At 31.0% G+C, this 19,494-nt stretch overlaps 2 protein-coding genes across 3 annotated transcripts in view; both read left to right on the top strand.

Annotated features, from left to right (window-relative positions):
• The window catches only part of LOC107452129 (sodium-dependent proline transporter), an 84,944-nt gene extending 78,721 nt beyond the window's left edge, over positions 1 to 6,223 (top strand). For both annotated transcript variants that reach the window (XR_011636649.2, XM_043039163.3), the window contains exon 15: positions 4,806 to 6,223. Coding sequence is in view for 1 of the 2 variants with exons in the window: in XM_043039163.3 (XP_042895097.1) it covers positions 4,806 to 4,988 (183 nt within the window). In the remaining variant the exon portion in view is untranslated. The remainder of the gene's footprint in view (positions 1 to 4,805) is intronic.
• A 2,765-nt stretch (positions 6,224 to 8,988) lies between these two features.
• Positions 8,989 to 19,494, top strand: part of LOC107452128 (potassium voltage-gated channel subfamily KQT member 1) — a 101,071-nt gene continuing 90,565 nt past the window's right edge. Inside the window, exon 1 of the mRNA XM_043039156.3 lies at positions 8,989 to 9,150. Within this exon, the coding sequence (XP_042895090.2) occupies positions 9,107 to 9,150 (44 nt within the window). The 5' untranslated portion in view covers positions 8,989 to 9,106. The remainder of the gene's footprint in view (positions 9,151 to 19,494) is intronic.

The following is a 19,494-nucleotide window of genomic DNA, read 5'->3' as shown; positions in this document are numbered from 1 at the left end:
TTATTTATTATTTTAAATGTTTTATTTAATATCAATAGAAAAAGCCATTAAATAATTAGGTATAAAACTTTTCACATTATTTTAAAGAAGGTAATTTTAAAGACAAAATTTAAAATTTCTTCAAATTCTTGTCAAACTCTGTCAAATTCTTGAGAAATCAAATTTTAGAAATACGTCTTTTCAAAAATTCGACCTATTGCACTGAAATTTTGTATTTTGAATAACGGGTGGATAAACGAATTTTATAATTGCATGCAAAAATTCTTTGATTCGCTTAAATCGTTCTAGATACATGACGAATTTTTAATAAGTAAATTTAGCATTAAGGTGTTCGAACTATCGGTCGCTCTCTTGACTAAATAAAAGAAGTCATAATTACCAGATTACGGCTATTACCCCAGATTTCAGTTTCAAAAATCTTAATTTATAAAAGGTAAATTAGTTTAGTGAGATTGCGTTTTTTTATACTAATTGATAATACTAATTAAATTGTATATTCAAAGTCAAGCCTTTGAACATGGTTAGGGAAAATCCGGTCTATAAAATAAAAGCTTTTCAATATGGTTCTTTTTTTTTTTTTTTTTTTTTTTTTTACTATTACATTTTTGAAGACCAGTTAAATCTTGTGGAAAGTTTCGAATTTGGAATATCGGAAGTTAACGCAGAATTTGCTAGGATTTACATCGCCATGTCGCATGAAAAGGCACATGCATCTACGTATGCGCACTGAATTACAAGGTCTTAAATTATTCTGTTTATGCACAGAAAGTAAAATTTTTCAACTTTTCTATGAGTTTATTTAGTATTTTGTCAGTCATTATCGAGGAAAGCTACTTTAAATTTCATATAACTCCACAACCGTAAGTGCTAGGGCTGTGAAATTTGCACATCGACCGAGAAGAGCAATTTCGATCCCCAATCCGATAAATCCTTTAAAAATTTTAATTATTCAATTCGGGAGAAATGTTTAAAAAGGATTTTTTTTCCTTGGCATTAGTTTAAAATAAGTTATTGAAGTTCAGTCTTCAACGTAAATGGCATGTGGATCGGTGCTACGTCACCAAATTATCATTTCTAAAGCAAATTATGTCGAGAGAAATATTAACCTGATAATTTTTCAGCACTCACTCATCAGATTTGTTTTATGCAATGCATGCAACATTTTGTATTTTCTCATGGCCTCAAACTTCTCATTTTCTCATGGCCATGCTGCAAAGTAGTTCTTAAATTAAAAGTCTTAAAACTTCATAATTGTTGTTGTTGTTGTAGTCCATTAAGGCAAATAGTGCGATTGTTCTTGATTTCCAGAGGTACCATCCATGGCCAAGAATTCGACTACTGCCACACCCATCCGTCACACCCGTTCATAGAGCAGACCCACTTATACATCCATTTGTTTATCCGTGGATCGTAATTTTGACTTGCACCAGAGAACTATCAATCTCTAATCCAGTGTACAACCAGAGGTATAATTTGTTATAAGAACATAGAGGACTCCGTGACCCGACAGATTTAACGTGCACCAGTCTCCATTTTTTTCGGTCGGCTGGATTACTTCCGTTCTTACGAGCGTGAGTTCAGCGTCCTACAAACCAGGCTATCCTGGCCCCATAACTCCATAATTAAAATTTCAATATAAACTGAAACATGCGAAAGGAAAAAAATGAAATTTAATTTCAAAACTGAAGTCTTTTTTGTAAGCGATTATTTTCAGGCTGATACAGATTAAGTAACACTGATACATATATATTCAGAATATTCAATACACTTACGAAAAGGTAATTTCTGATTCTCATCCATCAAGAAGACAATGCAAGAAAACGTTTTTTTTTTCCCTCAATGAATAATTTTATCCATTCAACGTGGACAATAAGATGGGTTGTTTATTTCATGCAATTTCGTAAAACAAAATGTATACTCGAATATCATTTTACATGAAAACTGACTCTTTTGTCTCAAAATAAACGAAATTGAAATCTCGTGACTCTAATTAATTACGATGACCAACTGCGTTTTTCTTTCTTTCTTTTACTTTTCGTGAAAAATTGAAAAGAGAAAAAAGTAAAGCGATAAAGATTTTTAGAAAAATAGCACGTGGCAACTTTATATTTCTATCTATTAAAATTTCCAATGAAAACATATTATGTATTCCTTTTAGAAAATTTAATGGCAGAAAACTAATTTCTCAGAATTTCAGTTGCATGCGGAGCTGAAATATTATAATTAAGATGAAAAGAAAATTTCGGAAGCAGTTTTAGTACCAACTAACAATATTGTTAAAATTTTAACCACAAATTTCTAGCTTTTGACTTATTACAGAAATATTTGTTTTCAATGTGGCATTTTAATTAACTGTATAAGAAATATTGTTTTTCGGTTTCTTCTTTGCATTATTATAGACAAATTAAATACCAAAATATTCGCACGTGGAAAAAAGCGTCAAGAAATATTATACGATCTTAAAAAATATAATGAGCAAAACTTAAATCCATATGTCAAATGAAAGGGTATACTTTACGCTATTTAGGAATAAAACGAAAACAACGTGAAGGAGGTACACTTATAAGTACATGAATGGACATACTATAGTTTCGGTTCTATAAGAGAAGAACATTCCGTCGTTCCTGAACGCGAATTGATGATTGAGGAAGATATTGAGGAAAGTATTGTTTATAGAACCAAAACTATAGTATGTCCGTTCATGTTCATTTATCTGTACTTTATTCTCGCTGTTTTTTACGTTACCTACATTGTGAAATCATTCAAAATGAATCCAATATATTTTTGTTACTATTTGTTGCTCTTCCCGTTGGTTTTATTTTAAGAAAAGTGCACAACTTACGATCCTATTTAGTTAGAATTACTAAGTAAAGCAAATATTTAAGCAAAGCCCGTTTTTAACTTAAGATAAAAATTTACTTACTATCGTTAAAGACATGTTATAGCCCTTCTTTGATTTTATTGGGCATCGAAAATTGTGCTATTGATTACACTGGGAAACGAATTTTTTGTTGTCGTTATACAAAACTTGTTCTCTGAAATTAATTTTGCTCCCTTAAGCTACAGATTATCTTTTGTTAATGACATTATTAGTCTACATTTTTTTTCGAAATGTACAAGTTTAAAAACGTTATATGTAACAGGGGATCACGTAATTGTGGCGACGAATTTCTAGGGGAGTCGTTACACGTCATTAGGATTAAAACTGTATATAAACCCATGCCCGGAAATGTCATCCTACGTACCTATTATGACCTGTTCAAAAGAACAGGATGAAACAGTTAAGAGATCGCCTCACGGCGTATGACAACATTTTCGAGAATGGGTTGCTATGCCATTTTAATCCTGATGATGTGCCTTAACTTATTTGGAAGTTTGTTGCAGCATTTATTCGTCTCTCTGTCATATAACGTTTTTAACCTTACACATTTCGACAAAAATAGACTAGAAATGTCATTTAATAAATAAATGTAGCTAGGAGAGAAAAAATGATTGCAGATTTGAAACTAACAATACGAAACTGTCTAAAATCTGTTTTTAAAAACTTATCATGCAACTATAAATAAAAAGTTTGTTCCCCAGTAGCAGTCAACGCATTAATCGTCCACAGGATTAGGGATGCACAATACTATGCGAATTTCGTTAACTGCGCTTTATTTATGCTTACGTGAAGGCGTGCTACATATATAGCCAGTACATGATAACATATATAAGTATATAACATGTAGTACAGTAGCTGTACTATATGTACTGTGATTGTAACTATATACAGGGTTATTCATAATTCCCTCTGGGGTTTCGAAGCGTTATAGTAAAAAAACGAAGACGAATATGGCAGAAAAGAACATATAAAATTATTCCGAAAGTTTTCAAGTTTCAATTTAAGCAGTTGCCGATAGATGACAGTAACATGTACCACTGAAGCCAGTTGTAGTAAGCATAAGGTTGTAGTAAACAGAGGGAATTATGAATAACCCTGTATAACTGCATTTATAGTTAGTACTGTGGATGTTGTTAAACAGTTGTTTTAATTGTCAGTATAAGTAAAACCTATGAATTAAAAGCCTTTGAACGCGAACAAATAGATAGCGTTTGACGCTTAACCATGTCAGTTTACAAAATTGTCAGAGAAATAGGATTTTTCAGGTCATCTGCGTCCGAATCAGTGCCAGATTAAACGTACGCGGGGCCCTAAGTCATTAAAATTTTTGGGGCCCGTAGATTAATTTTTTTTCTCGTATATTTTTTATTTATTCTAATATAAAAGTATTTATATATCTTTTCATTCAAGAAAGCATATTTAAAATTAAAATAAATAATAATAAATTGAATTTTACTTTATTTTGTTAAATTAGAACAAAAAAATAATCATAACATTTTATAATCATAACATAATATTTGAAATTGATTTTTTTAAATCATTGTTTTTCTTATTTTTTTTATAATTTATTTTCAAAAAATCCATTTTAAGAGGGGCCCTCGTCATTGGGGGCCCCAGGCCATGGCCTAGTCTAACCTAATGGGTAATCCGGCACTGGTCCGAATTTACCGAGAATTCACGAATATTTGGGAAAAACTAGCAATCGAACCTATAGTAATGGGAAAATAACCTTGAGCCAACATCGACTCAGATTTGCAACCAGCTGAACCAGGAATTGATCCTAGAATGTGTAATGAACCGTGGAACGCTCATTTTATCCAATGAGCTTAGTATGTTGTAGACGCAACTCGTTATTTATTTTGATGTTCCTAATTCAATATAGTTTAAATTTTGTTCTTAACTAAGACACATTCTACATTTCCAGAAATTTCTACGGGCATGTCGTCCAACAGATGAATGGGGTCCGAGTGACGATATGATTAAAGCTTACTACAAAATGCACATGGAACAAATAACTCCTGACCAAGCTGCAAAATTGACAGACGATGCTTCTTGCAAAGGTTTGGCTCAAAGCAATAACGAAACGGACCTTATGGAATATCTGTGAAATCATTCTATATGTTATAAAACTATCTGTTATGAACTCTTATTGCTGTTGAAAAATGTAGAGTTAATATTGCATACAGATCATTAATTCTAGAAAGTTTTCCGTAATAATCACCCTTAATATATCAGGAGATTTAGTTGAGCGATTATAAGTTTGGAGAAGAGGTAGGGTACATTAAAAAATAGAGAATTACAGAGCAAACATGTCAATGTACGTCATTATCATCGCTTCCCTATTATGTGTATTGGCTGTTCGTTGCGCATATGAACCGCCATTTTTATTTGTCTAAATTATCTTAATTTTACATTTTCTAATAATTAATGTCAAAATTTTCCCCAGATTCAACATAATTTATCAATTTGACATCAACTTCCCCAACTTACCTGCTTAATCACCTAATTAGTGACAATCACAGTAAAACTACAAAATCTGAGCCTATTTGACTGCTATTTTCATCAGTAATTATAGGAGAACACCAAATCGAACACCAATTTTTATTTACAGTTTATGTAAACAAAAATGCATTTTTAAATGTGCACAAAAAGCTTGTCTAAAATAATGAAGCTCCCCTAGTGGTGTACGATGACGTTTCTGACCATGGGTTGTGATGCAATTCTCAATCCTTGTGCCCTACTTCCCTTCCAAATCTTCAACCGTTGAACTGATTAACCTTGCATACATGCAAATTCCTTGTCAAAAATCTATATTCATTATGGATTGCAAATCAATATTTAAGCAAGAGAAAAATAAAAACTCTATCGATTAACCGGTGAGGAATGAGAAAGGAAAAGCATCAAAACCAGTTTGATTGCCTTGATTGGAAGATGTTTCTAACAATCATCCTTCAATTCCTCTCTGTTTCCTTCGTCAACCAATTATGTTTTGATTTTTCAAGTTTTTTCTTCCTCAGTATTGATTCGTGAGATACCGATAGCCTTATTTGTGACAATTTGCGATCCCTAATGTGTATGCTTTTTTTTAACTTCATTGTTGAATGATTCTAAAAATTATATATTGAGAGCGATCATTACGGAACACCTTGTATATTTGCTACATCATTGCATACGCATAAAAAGGCAATCATTTTATAGTATTTGTAAAGAGGAAGTTTTCATGTTATATTAAGCTGGCTCATATAATGCAAGATATATTTTGTGCAATTTGTATTTATTGTAAAAGAATATATTCGTTAGTGTCATTATTTTGTAGCAATAAAGCGTTGTGTTACTCAGTTTGCATCATTTCTAGTGCATAAACTTATAATATTCATAAAATTCTAAAAAATATACTTTTTGACAACTCACAATTGTATTTTAGAATCTTTGTTGGAAATGAATTTATAAAAATATAGGGATTACAAATTGATGTTCATGGGAGCAACGTATCAAAAGCTGGCGAATTATTATCGTGGTCAATCGTAATAAAGACGTAATTAAAATAAAGAAATTAATTTTACTGTCGGAGGAAACTGAAAAGCGTTTTTGATTATTAATTTATCCATTGGACGTTATTAGAAAAACCTTTTAATTTCATTTGACAAAAATGAACTTATTTTAATAGTTTTAATTCTCTCTTATCCTCCACGTTGTAGTTTGATAAATTTCAAATTTTTCATACCTAATTATTAATATGCAAGATTTTAATGTAGACTTTTATGCCTTATTTTTTTTAGAAATTTTTAATTATTTCATGCGATTCGCAAGTTATTAAATATATTCATGAATTGCAAATTAAACCCGGCATAAATTAATTATATTTTTTTATTCGAATACAGTAATTCGTTCTTGGATTCTACAGCGGAGTCAATTCGCAAAAATTAACCTACAATTGACTAGTAATAAATGCATAAAATTCACGCCACGCATATTTGCTCGATTTAGTTGCAAACTTCTTTTCCCTGTGTCCCGCAGTGGACTGATCGTTAAGACACGGTTCCCAGATGATCACCGAAGTCAAGCATCTTTGGCTGTGGTTAGTGCGCAGGTGGGTGACCACTTGGATCAGTCTGTGCAGGTACCGAGGGTGCGCGGTATGGGTCCTCGTTAAACTGTTCTACCGTAAAGTGCTCGACTTCGCGTGCAGGTCGTCAGGCTACCGAAGCAGGGGAGTCATTCCCTCTGCAGAGGATCAAAATTGTGATGGCGTGTCTTCGGATCGTCCTCAGGGATGTTTCCCAGACCGTCACCAATAGCCCATTGTGCAGCTCTAGTGCGACGTAAATGAACTACAACAGCAACAACAATTTTTTTCCTGTATGGTATATTTATATAGCATCAGCTCTAAGGTTAGCTTGCGGGGTGTTTTGCAACAGGACTCGAACCTATTACCACTTCTTATACCATGCAAATAAAGAATGGCATACCTCGAAATAAGGCCATTTTTTTAAAAATAGTATTATCTTGTATCACGCAGGATTTTAATTTTAAGTTAAGAATCAGAAGCTAGATTCTTATCTATATCAAAAATACTATATGTTGATAATACTTGTTATCTGAAATCGAGGTTAAATGTTCTTCGATTGAAGTGTGAAGTATAACGAAGATGACACAAACGTAGAGGTCAAGAGTAGGTTAGAATTGGATTAAGATAAAAGCCTCAAAACAGCTAGAGCTAGAAGACAATTGTATTGCCTGAGAGGTATTCATTCTGAAAATAGGCACCAAAAATATTTTTTTCAGTTAGTCATACTGCACTTATACGATTACAGTCTTCATAATCACTGAGGCTGTTAGATAACTGTGGTGTACGAACCTGTTACCTTATCAGAAGTAGCCCCTGCTACGGTATGCTATGCCTGCTTGCTCACCTTCTTTCTTCTAGGAGTTGTTGACCAAACACAACTTATAGGCTTTTGTCATATTGTTGAAAACTTAGCACAAGCCACTGTTGATGCAACACAGTGTTAAAAATTGTAATAAAACTGAGATAAAATGTGAATTTCAAATGTTGAAAACAGTTCAATATGTAATAAATCTACTAAATAAAGCGATAAATATAAATATTGTAAAATGTGTCGACACTGAGCTGCCATTGCGAAGGGCTGTGGTTCAATCCCCAGTGGCGGCTTGAAGCCCACTCAATTTCAGAAAGATGGGTACCACCTTGTCTGCGATGTAAAGGCAGTCTGTGCGCAATGCAGACAACATTGCTACAATCATGCCCTTTCTCTCGAATTTGTAGAGTTTTAACCTCCATGAACCCACTGGCATACAAAGTACTATTACGGGAATAATTTTTCTTTGCAAAGCATGTAGTAGTAGTAGTAGTAGTTCATTTACGTCACACTAGAGCTGTACAATGGGCTATTGGCGATGGTCTGGGAAACATCCCTGAGGATGATCCGAAGACATGCCATCAAAATTTTGAACCGAGGTACCCCCGCTTCGGTAGCCCGACGACCTACACGCGAAGTTGCGCACTTTACGTTAGAACAGTTTAACGAGAACCAATACCGCGCACCTTCGGTCCCTATTCAGACTGAGTGCTCGACTTCGCGCGCAGGTCGTCGGGCTACCGAAGCGGGGGAGCCATCCCCTCCGAAGAGGATCAAAATTGTGATGGAATGTCTTCGGATCATCCTCAGGGATGTTTCCCAGACCGTCGCCAATAGCCCATTGTGCAGCTCTAGTGCGACGTAAATGAACAAGAACAAGAACCCTACTCAGACTGATCCAAGCTGACCGCAGCCAGTGATGCTTGACTTCGGTGATCTGCTGGGAACCGTATCTTAACGATCAGTCCACTGCGGGACTTATAAAGCGTGTATAAATATATTTATTAAGCAGTGAATTTTGAAAATAATAAATCTACTGCTTAAATAAATTACGTTGTGTTTTATTTTGAACATGATAAACAAAATTTAAAAACTTCAAATGGAGATCTAAGCCAACTTCAATAGCGCAGCTTCGTTGTAACATCAACCCAATTCAATAGAAACGAGACTTGAAGGGAAAGAATATATCAATCACAAATGAAATAAGAAAAAAAAAACTGGCATTGCATCTCACGGTTGATTGTGACGTCACGATCGAAAAACCAAAGATTATTATTCTGGAAAAAATTGCTTGACAAAACGTGATACAATTTGGAACAATTCAAGAAGAATTAGGATCAAATGAATGAACAAACGTCTCGTAACTGATATTATTTCACGGAATCTCAAGTAAGATTTTTTTTATTTTAGCAATTTGTGTTTATTCATGTAAATAAAAAAAATTGGACAAAAGTTTGAACTTTATAATAATCTCTAATCATACTGATTTTATTAGGCAGTGTATTTAAATTACGTTTATAAATAATGAACGTCCGTTGGAAATTGAATTTTGTGAAAGAATGTTTCTAATAAATTTGGATACATGTTTAGATTGGCTTCGCAAATAATGAGAAACCGTTTTTTAATTGAATGTCGAGAGAGAATATTCCTAATAAATTCAGAATGGATATATAATTGAATTTTGCGGGAGAATATTCCTGATGAATTGGGCATAAATTTAGAATTTTATTTTGAAGGAAAGTATTCCTAAGAAATCGAAGATAAATTTATAACTGTATTGCGAAAAGATTCCTAATTAATTGAGTATAGATTTATAATTGTATTTTGAAAGAGAACATTCCTAATAATAAATTAGGCAAACGCTTATTTTTGAATTTTGAGAGAGAGTAATCCTAATATAATAGTAATATATTTATAATTTAAATTTTAGAAAGAATATTCCAAATATTTTTAGTATATGTTTATGAATTTTAAGGAAGAATATTCCTAATATATTTGGTTTGTAAATATTGAGTATACAATTATAATTGAAATTCGAGAGAGAATAATCCTATGTCAAGAATTGAAAATATTCTTAATGCCTCTGTTTAATTCATAAAATACGTTTTAAAATATTAATATTTAATATTTCAAAACATTGGGGCTATTTAATCAGTTTATACCTTGAGTTGAATACTTAATACTGTTTGGTAGTGCGATCGATTGATCGATGAATTTGAGAGAGAATATTCCAATTTTATGAATTGAAAATATTCTTAATACTTCTGTTTAATTCATAAACTACGTTTCAAAATATTAATATTTCAAACAATTGGGACTATTTAATCAGCTTATACCTTGAATTGAATACTTAATACTGTTTTGCAGTGCTATCAATTTCGGCTATTGTGTCATTAACCTTTATATTGAGCGTCTCTATGGAAACAAATTTGAATTTACGAATATTTTCAATGAAAAAACCATTAAATTTGAGAATATTTCTAATTATTCTGGCTAAGTTATACATATATTTGACTTTGTACATATTGGCCGTACGTTTATGGATGAAATTTGATATACATTGCGTTTTTATATTGCGTACATACATTGTGTTGTACATAAACTGTGTAACTCTAAATTTTAAACACAATTAAAAGAAAATATTAAATTAGTTAATAGTTAAGTCTAGTACAACGCTAAATAATATTTAAGTGTTACACACTAATAAAGTTTCATAATAAAATACAATCTTTAGAAACGAAACTATTAATTCCTTTATAATCGAATCAATAATTATATAGTATGTTTACTAATGAAAAATTTAGCAGTATTTTTAAGCATTTATATCATTCTTTCAAGTTCTTAAATCAATAGTCCTAATCTAAACAAAAATTATTCAGACAAATTTATTTTTTTGCGAAACATTTTAAACTTATTTTTTAAATTTGCGTGTATTTGCTGTCTTAAAAAAGTTAAAATATTTCTTTGACTTTCGGTTTTATCAAATTAAAGAATTTAAAACAAGCTAATTCACTATCCTATCTAGTTTTGTATTCAAATTTTTTAGCTATTTAATATATTACTTATTTTCAAACACTGAAATTTGTTAAGTCTTAATATCCTTTAGTATCTTTTTATATTACAATAAAAATTACATATTTTTGTTTCCTTTGCATTATATTCTATTAAAGAATTAATTAATCCAGAATTCGCAATTTGTTATGACCAAAAAAGCTGATTGTATTTTTTGTGAGCAAAAACATTTATCAAAATTAGCTTCCGAATTTTACGAAACTTGCGAATTAATACTGGAAATATAATTTATTACTTCTATATTATTCTGATTTATCCTTTCTAGAACAAAACCAGATGATTAAAACAAAAGTTTTCTTATTTTCTAAAAAAATTTTAATATTCCAAATTTTAAGCTAGCAAACTTACGCAAATGAGTATAATGCATTATCTAAATGGTAATATAATTTCTTTGTTTTACAAAAAATTTCAAAACTAAAAACTAATTTCTGTATTCCAGACTTGGAATCCGATGGAAATATGTTATTGTGAAGTTTTCAATATTTCCATCACCAATAATTATGAATTTGCACGATGTCTTATTGACGTCGGGTTAACTGTGGTTGGGTTTTCTTGTTTTTCCTTTTCAAGTGTGTATTAGTGTTATGGCATTTTATTATTAAAACAATTTAATTATAAACCAAGCCATCTAGTCCTAAACTCAATAATAAAGCGTCATAAATTATTTCAAAAAGAGAAAAACGGAAGAATTCTATCGATGAGCCACTTAAAAAAGTAACTTAAAATAGTCAAATTGTAGTTTTGTACATTAATTTATATGTTACTTTCCAAGTTACAAATAGAAAAAATAAACGTTACAATGATATTTTAGGTAAATATTTGAAAAATAAAAATAAGTACCATTGGCCTAATGTAGGAAACCGACCATCTGTAAAATCATGGAGTTTACATGAATGAGCCTATTTTTTTTTACTGAATTAACACAACTCTTAGCCTGTTGGATGATTAAAACTTATTCAGTAAAAAAATAATTAAGAAAATAAGACCATAAAAATTACATTCTAACTTATTAAGATGCACAATATCCAACTATAAGGAATAAAACAAATCTAATAACATTTTTTATTATTTATGCAGTGGTATTTTATTATACACCCCGAAATGTTTTAAAATATTAGCGTAGCTATTTTTTTAAAGCATTTCGTAAATTGACATTTCTAAAGTTGAGCTTATCCGGTTTAAAACTGACTGGCTTTATTAAAGGTGACTAGCAGTCTGTATATATAGTCCATGAACTTGGTTATAACGAAATAAACAATCCTAGTTACTATGGCTCAACAATGCTGGTTTAAGACAGTTACAAATATTTTTTAAAACTGAAATACTGAATATAAAATGACTGATAACCATAGTAATTAAAAGAATTAGAGGAAAAATACAAAAATAGTACCTTCTTGTTGGGCATTGCACCAAACACTCTTTTGGATCTGTGTCCATTTTCCTAAACACTCATTGATAGCTGTGTCCATTTTCCTAAACACTCATTGAGAGCTGTGTCCATTTTCCTAAACACTCATTGAGAGCTGTGTCCATTTTCCTAAACACTCGTTCGGGGCTGTGTCCATTTTCCTAAACACTCGTTCGGGGCTGTGTCCATTTTCTTAAACGCTCGTTCGGGGCTGTGTCCATTTTCCTAAACACTCATTGAGAGCTGTGTCCATTTTCCTAAACACTCATTGAGAGCTGTGTCCATTTTCCTAAACACTCATTGAGAGCTGTGTCCATTTTCCTAAACACTCATTGAGAGCTGTGTCCATTTTCTTAAACACTCATTCGGGGCTGTGTCCATTTTCTTAAACGCTCATTCGGGGTTGTGTCCATTTTCTTAAACACTCATTCGGGGCTGTGTCCATTTTCTTAAACGCTCATTCGGGGCTGTGTCCATTTTCTTAAACGCTCATTCGGGGCTGTGCCCATTTTCCTAAACGCTCATTCGGGGCTGTGTCCATTTTCTTAAACGCTCATTCGGGGTTGTGTCCATTTTCTTAAACACTCATTCGGGGCTGTGTCCATTTTCTTAAATGCTCATTCGGGGTTGTGTCCATTTTCTTAAACACTCATTCGGGGCTGTGTCCATTTTCTTAAACGCTCATTCGGGGTTGTGTCCATTTTCTTAAACGCTCATTCGGGCTGTGTCCATTTTCTTAAACGCTCATTCGGGCTGTGTCCATTTTCTTAAACGCTCATTCGGGGCTGTGTCCATTTTCTTAAACGCTCATTCGGGCTGTGTCCATTTTCTTAAACGCTCATTCGGGCTGTGTCCATTATCATTAACACGCATTCAGAGCTATGTTCAGAATGAAAAGCTCGCCGGCGAACTGCTGTCAATAACCAGAAAATAATTTAAATGGTCAAATAGAAGAACCGGTTCAATGATAACTAACCGCGAATTAAGCAATTAAAATAAATTTCAATGTAATTAATTGACTTAATACCATATTACTTCTTGAAACGTTCTTATCAAGCCTCTTTAAATGTTGATGACCCAAGTAAGCCAATGATTCAAACTTGTTGTGTAATAAAATGAATACAAAATAAATGTTGTGTCATAAAATTTTCCTAAAACTATGCACTCCTTAAAGGTCGCCTGGTCTTCATTATTCAGTTGTTAATGTTAAGCCTGGCGATTACCAAACAATGCAGTGATATTTCTCGCATATTTAACTTGTTTTATTACATGAACTGGGAAAGATGTGTTTGCCTGTTAAAATGAAATACACATTTGTTGGAAATATCGAACTTGTGTTATTTATTCAAGCGGGGAAAATTAGCTGTTTTATTTCTTCCTTATTATTTACTTTTTGTCATTTTTAGTTTAAAAATTTTGAATGAAATTGTGAAAAAATGTGTTATACAAATACATTTGGAAAATATGACATGATGCATATAATCATAAAATAAAACAATATATTGCCGATCAATTTTTTTAAGTCAATATATCCTGCTGAGACACAGGAACAATTATAATGGAAAACATTTGATACAATTTTCTCTAATAGACATAGATTTTTTTTTCTGTTTGCATACTTTCCAAAGCTGTTTATGGGAAAATATAATTGGATTTAGCTTTTTTTGGTTAGTTTTTAATTACATTTAATTCAAGTAACCTATTGGGAAGTTTTATGGCAAACAAAAATCTAGTTGTTTGAGTCTAGTGGGTTTTGTTTTATGACCAAACCGTGAATAAATACTCTATAAAAATGCAAAAAATCCTAACAATTAAAATGTACACATTTTTGATGTAATAATTAAAGTAAATATAAAAACGCTCATTAAGTTTATTTGTTTTTGAAATAATTTTGTTTTTATAATTTTATGTAATGTTTTTATCACGTTATGTATACGAGACATTTACTAAGTAAATACTTACTAAATACTAAGTAAATGCGTATGTATGTATATTCTATTCCATTTAATTAAATTCGTGTAAGAAATTAAATATTATCTAAACATGCCTTGTCAAATTGCCTTGTTAATTGACTATTTAATAATTTACCTGTTTTGCAATCGATAACAGGCAAGGCTCAAATATAGCTTGCATACTTTTAAAAAAAACTATTTCAAAAGCCCTACATGAAATGATTCAAAATTGATAATTTTTGAAATAATTTTTAAAAATTTTCAATTTTTTGGTTACTAGTTACCATAACTTAAACTGCCACCCAATTGCTTCAATGCCTTTTTCCAGTCAAGTGTTTTGTGGAAAAATCCAAATGTCAAATTTCAGAATTTTCATTGAAACAATTAAATGAGTAAAAAAGCATCAACGAAATGAATAACATATCAAATCTCTTTTGAAAGAAGAAAATTTTAACTTTCATGCATTTATAAGAAAATTAGATTAAGAAATAAAATGTCAGACCTAATTTCGCCAAACTTATTGGGCATTGTTTTTCTTAAACGTATACTGCGTACATTTTCTGGACATTCTCAACTTATTGTTACAATTATTCTATTTATTATGCATGCGTCTGGGCTTGTTCTTTTGTTTTTGAATAACTAAATATAAGAGTTCGTATATTTTCAAAATTTTCTCAACTTCCTTTTCTCATGATTTAGTAAAATTTTCTGCGCTTTATTTATATAGCCTAATTGTTTTTATGTACTACATTTTTTTAAGAAAAAGTGTTTACGATCTTTTTTTAATATGCTTTGTTTCTATTTTTTTTAACGAAATTAAACGGATTTTTTGAAAAAGTTTTCCAACTATTTATAAAGTTTTGTTTAAATCAGTTGATTTGTTATTAAAGATTTAAATAATAAAGCTATAAATACTATTTAAAAAATCGAATTTTTTTCGGGAAAATAAATAATATAATGAAATTAAATTCCTTGGCATTTTTTTGTTTCATGTTTATTTTACTTTTTATTTTATTTACTTTTTTTTACATTTGTTTTAAACATTGCAATTTATGACTACTCTTTAATGTCTCATTTTCTTTTACTCGTGTCTTGCTCTTAGTTGATTTTATTTACTCCAACATATCAGGATTTGATAATTTAAAAATAGGAGAAATTTTCTGATATTTAGAGTTTAAGAGCAAATTGAATTTTTTTTTCTTTTGATTTATACTTAAATAAGTTAAATGCATCAAAGAAATGAATATTAAATTTTCATGTATCTGAAAAATTTTGTAAAAAACTTTTAATTTTTTAGGTGAACAAATTAGTTAAAGCATGTGAGATATTTTGATCAATGAAAAAGTTGGAGAAAAAAATATTCACATTTTCAATTTTTAAAGGAAATTGTATTACTGCAAGAAACACCACGATTTTCATATTTTCATGCATTTCGATATTTCTATCTAGAAACATAACTAAAGAACAGTTTGACTTAAATATATCCCCTTTGGAAAAGGCAAAGAATATTTATAGGGGGAAGAAGGCTAGCTTCCTTAGATATATTGTAATCCAGTCCCTCAATGTTTTGTGCGAGCCCTGTGTATAAAGGAAAAAACAACATTTAGGGACACAGCAGCAGAGGTTCTTGAAACTTGGCTTACCCTCCTCTAATCCCAACCCCTACTGGGGTATAGTTCTTTTTGTTTATTGTTGGTTGGATGGTTGGTTTTGCATTTTTACACTTGATCCTGCAGTTCTATACTATTTTTATATTTCTTTGAGAATAAATCTCTATCATCCATATTGATTAAATCTTCTAACTATATTTTGGCAAAGTAAGAAAGAATTAAATGGCGGGAAGCACAGACTCCAAACATATGTGTAAAATTGTCCAACAACCAGTTCACGGGTGACATCCCAACTGTCACTTTACTTCGTATGAGCATGCGCTGGATCTAAACATATGATGTCGTAAATTTGAGTATGCTGTTCACACTGTCAGTTGTATTTCTGGTATAGCATACCAGACTGAGCAGTTCCCCGTGTTAGTTAGGTATTCGACGAGCTGGACTTTTTCTATCTATATTCTTTGGGAAAAAGTGTGGCTTATTGCTCTGCAGCCCCATCATTTGTATCTACTAAGAATAGTTTTTTTCACTATCTGAGCAGCCATGAAAAGAATTGCACACAATGTAGGTGTACTTTTGAAAAAAATTTGAGTAGGAACGAATTGTTCGTTAGATTACGTCAAAATTAACGCTAAATTGAGTTGACCCAGCATACTAGAGGTATGAATTAGAAAAAAAAATCGCAGCGACATTGGGGGGGGGAATTATTTTGCGTTAAACAGAAGGCCTCAGCCCCATTCATGAAGGCTCCTTTTTTTCATTAATAGACCATACTGGCCTAATCATAACCTAGCTCCCCCCACCCCAAGGCCTATGATCACAATCTTTTTAAATCTGGTTTTTATTTATTTTTCCAAATAAAAAAAAATCCTAAAACCTTTCTTTAACGTCCGTTCTTAAAATGTTTAAGAATATTTCTTTTAAATAAAAGTTTTTCAGAAAATTTTAATAAAGAAAAAAAAACAATAGAAAAAAATACCAGTCAGTTGAGGTTTTCATATTTCATGTTAAGACTGTACTTATCAGTAGGTTACGTTTAAAATATTTAGTTAGGCACCTGGAAAATTTTATGGACTTAAGGCTCGTATTTGTCTTGATCGGTCTTGGAATTTATGACCATTTAAAACACTACAATAAATTTACAAGCATTTAAATTAGCGAAGTCTAAGTTTTAGTGGTAAGAAGCGATACGCCTAAAAATTAAATTCTGGAAATGTAGGAAAGTATTTTTTTTTTAATTTAAAATTGATAATTTAAAAACTTCTAAGCTGAAATACGTCTAAAACTTGCATTCCTTAGATAAATGGTTTTCCAAAAGTGTTCCTCGGTACCCTGGGGTTCTGAGGAAGAGTCACAGGGATTCCGAGAATTACGATTTTTTTCCGGTAATGAGTTTTAAGGCGCGCAGTTAGATTTATACTCAATTAATTATCAATTATTTATTTAATACACATTTTGGTTATTTTTATAAAATCACTTAAGCAAAATTCTAGTGAAAGGAGAAATAGCAAAATTAAAAAAAATTCTGTCAGAAATATATTTAAAAAATTAGGAAGCTATTTTTATTAGCCTTTATTAGCTTAGTTTCAGCTTATGCATGCTGTTAAAAAATCAGAAATGATTCATGCTGCCTCAGATTTGACTTTTTCGACATATGAAACCTAAAACAATATTCATTTTTCATATTTATTTCGAAATTAATCTTTCTTTGGTAAATGTGTTCATAATCGCAAATGAATCTTATTTAGAAAGTAGGGGTTCCGCTAAAAAAATCCCGATCATTTAGAGTTCCGCAACCGGAAAAAAAAATCTGGAACCACTGCCTTATTGGATTATAAATTTTGATACAGATATTTAAAAAACTGGTACACCCGTACCAGTTGAATACCATCACTGCACGTAAAAATAGTAACCGCTATTGCGGTAGTCCAGTGTCTGAAGTTCTTGCTATTGCAAATTAAAATCGCAAAGATAATCAACGTATTAAATGTTTTAAAAAATCAAATGGGTAATGAATTAAGACATATTTAGCACTAATTTCTCATTATTAAATAAAAACTGCTATTGATTAAAAAATGTATAATTCTATTAACAAAAATGTAACTTCTACTTTCAAATAATTTTAAGTTCTGGAGTAAAATTCACGAGATTATACGAACCTCTACTTGCGTAATCCAATCACGATTTTTTTTTTTTCACATAGCTTGAAAATATCTCTATTAAAACTCCCCCATACCACGTATGTGGTTCTCGTGATACAACAATATTCCAACAATCTCTAATGGTACATTTGTGCCTACTTCCCCATATTTTAAAGCTATTTTTTTTTTATTGAAACATATTTTGATTATTTAATCCCACTAAAATTTCAAAACTCCGAAAACTTTTTAGTGCTGCCATCTCTTTACGTACATCTGAACCTAAACTCTGACATCAAATCAGAAATTTAAGCACGAATAAGTTCAAAATTATCATAGTAGTAAATTTCTAGTATCATAATTAACTTTTTATATGCATATATATGCATAAATATGGATTACTGAGTACTTACAATTATTCGTAATTGAAACTTTGATTATTTTTATGTAAAATGCACCACATAATTTGCTTGATGGATGCAGTGTAAATTTTGTACGCCTTTCATCCCGTACGATGCATGTCATTGTGCTATAGATGCGTGAGTAATCCAGGAAATTCTGAAATTTAGTTACATTTATCGAACAAAAATAAGTGAATTTTATCTTGTAATACACCTTTACGATTTAGTGCTGCCATCTGTAAAACAAAAGAGAAGTAAATAAGCAAATGTTATAAAATTATAGGCAATTAGCAAGTACTGTTGAGAACTCTTAATTTTTCTACGAACAGGAAACTTACGACGTATTATTGATAGAAATTTCTGTGTGTTAAAAACTTGTTGAGATGTTAAGCGTATTAAACAAAATTTTAATCTTTTACTAAAGGATTAATATTTTGAAATTTTTAAACTTCATGCAATTTTAATTGTTTCAAAAAATTTCAAAAACAGATCTGAGTTCTATTATATGCCAACACCTTTTCTCACTGTTATTATAAAACAGTCATTGGATTCATATTATTTAGTCCTGGTTTCGAATGAAATAAGTTGATTTACTATTTTATTCATTTTTCCTCATGATTGTTTAAAGAAAACAAAGCCCAAAATAAATTTCATGAGTACAGACTTCCCTTTTTGTAAATTCAAAAACCTTATCAAAATTTTAAGAAAATTAATTTTGCTAAATATCCTTTAAGAAAACTACAGACAGTGAGTAAAAAAAATTCACCCTGGGTAACTTTTCTTCTAATAATCGAATTTTTCACGACCTATGTGCCACTCTTAATGGTTCAAAAGGGTGACCTCTTATATTTTAATTTTTAATTATCTAGCTAGTGAGAACTACATTTTAAATAATGTAATCAGGCACAAAAAATTATAAACATACCTTTTCACCTCGGTTTTAGGTTTTATACTTTATAAACTAAGGAAAAGCCGTTATCTGAAGAAAATAGGGTGCCAATTTTCAGAGTTAAGAGAACGATCAAAAGCTTAAGCCCCTTCTCTTTTAGCGTATTTCTCCAGATCTAGGGAAGTTTTTAAGCAAAACTAGAATTTTTGCTCTCTCTGTTACCCAACGATAACTTCGTGTAAAAAATATTTATTTTATCACTT

This window comes from Parasteatoda tepidariorum, chromosome 1, assembly GCF_982258835.1.
Source record: "Parasteatoda tepidariorum strain Cologne lab strain chromosome 1, Ptep-v5.0, whole genome shotgun sequence".
NCBI classification, from domain to species: Eukaryota; Metazoa; Arthropoda; class Arachnida; order Araneae; family Theridiidae; genus Parasteatoda; species Parasteatoda tepidariorum.
This window is presented reverse-complemented; position numbering and strand designations above follow the sequence as displayed.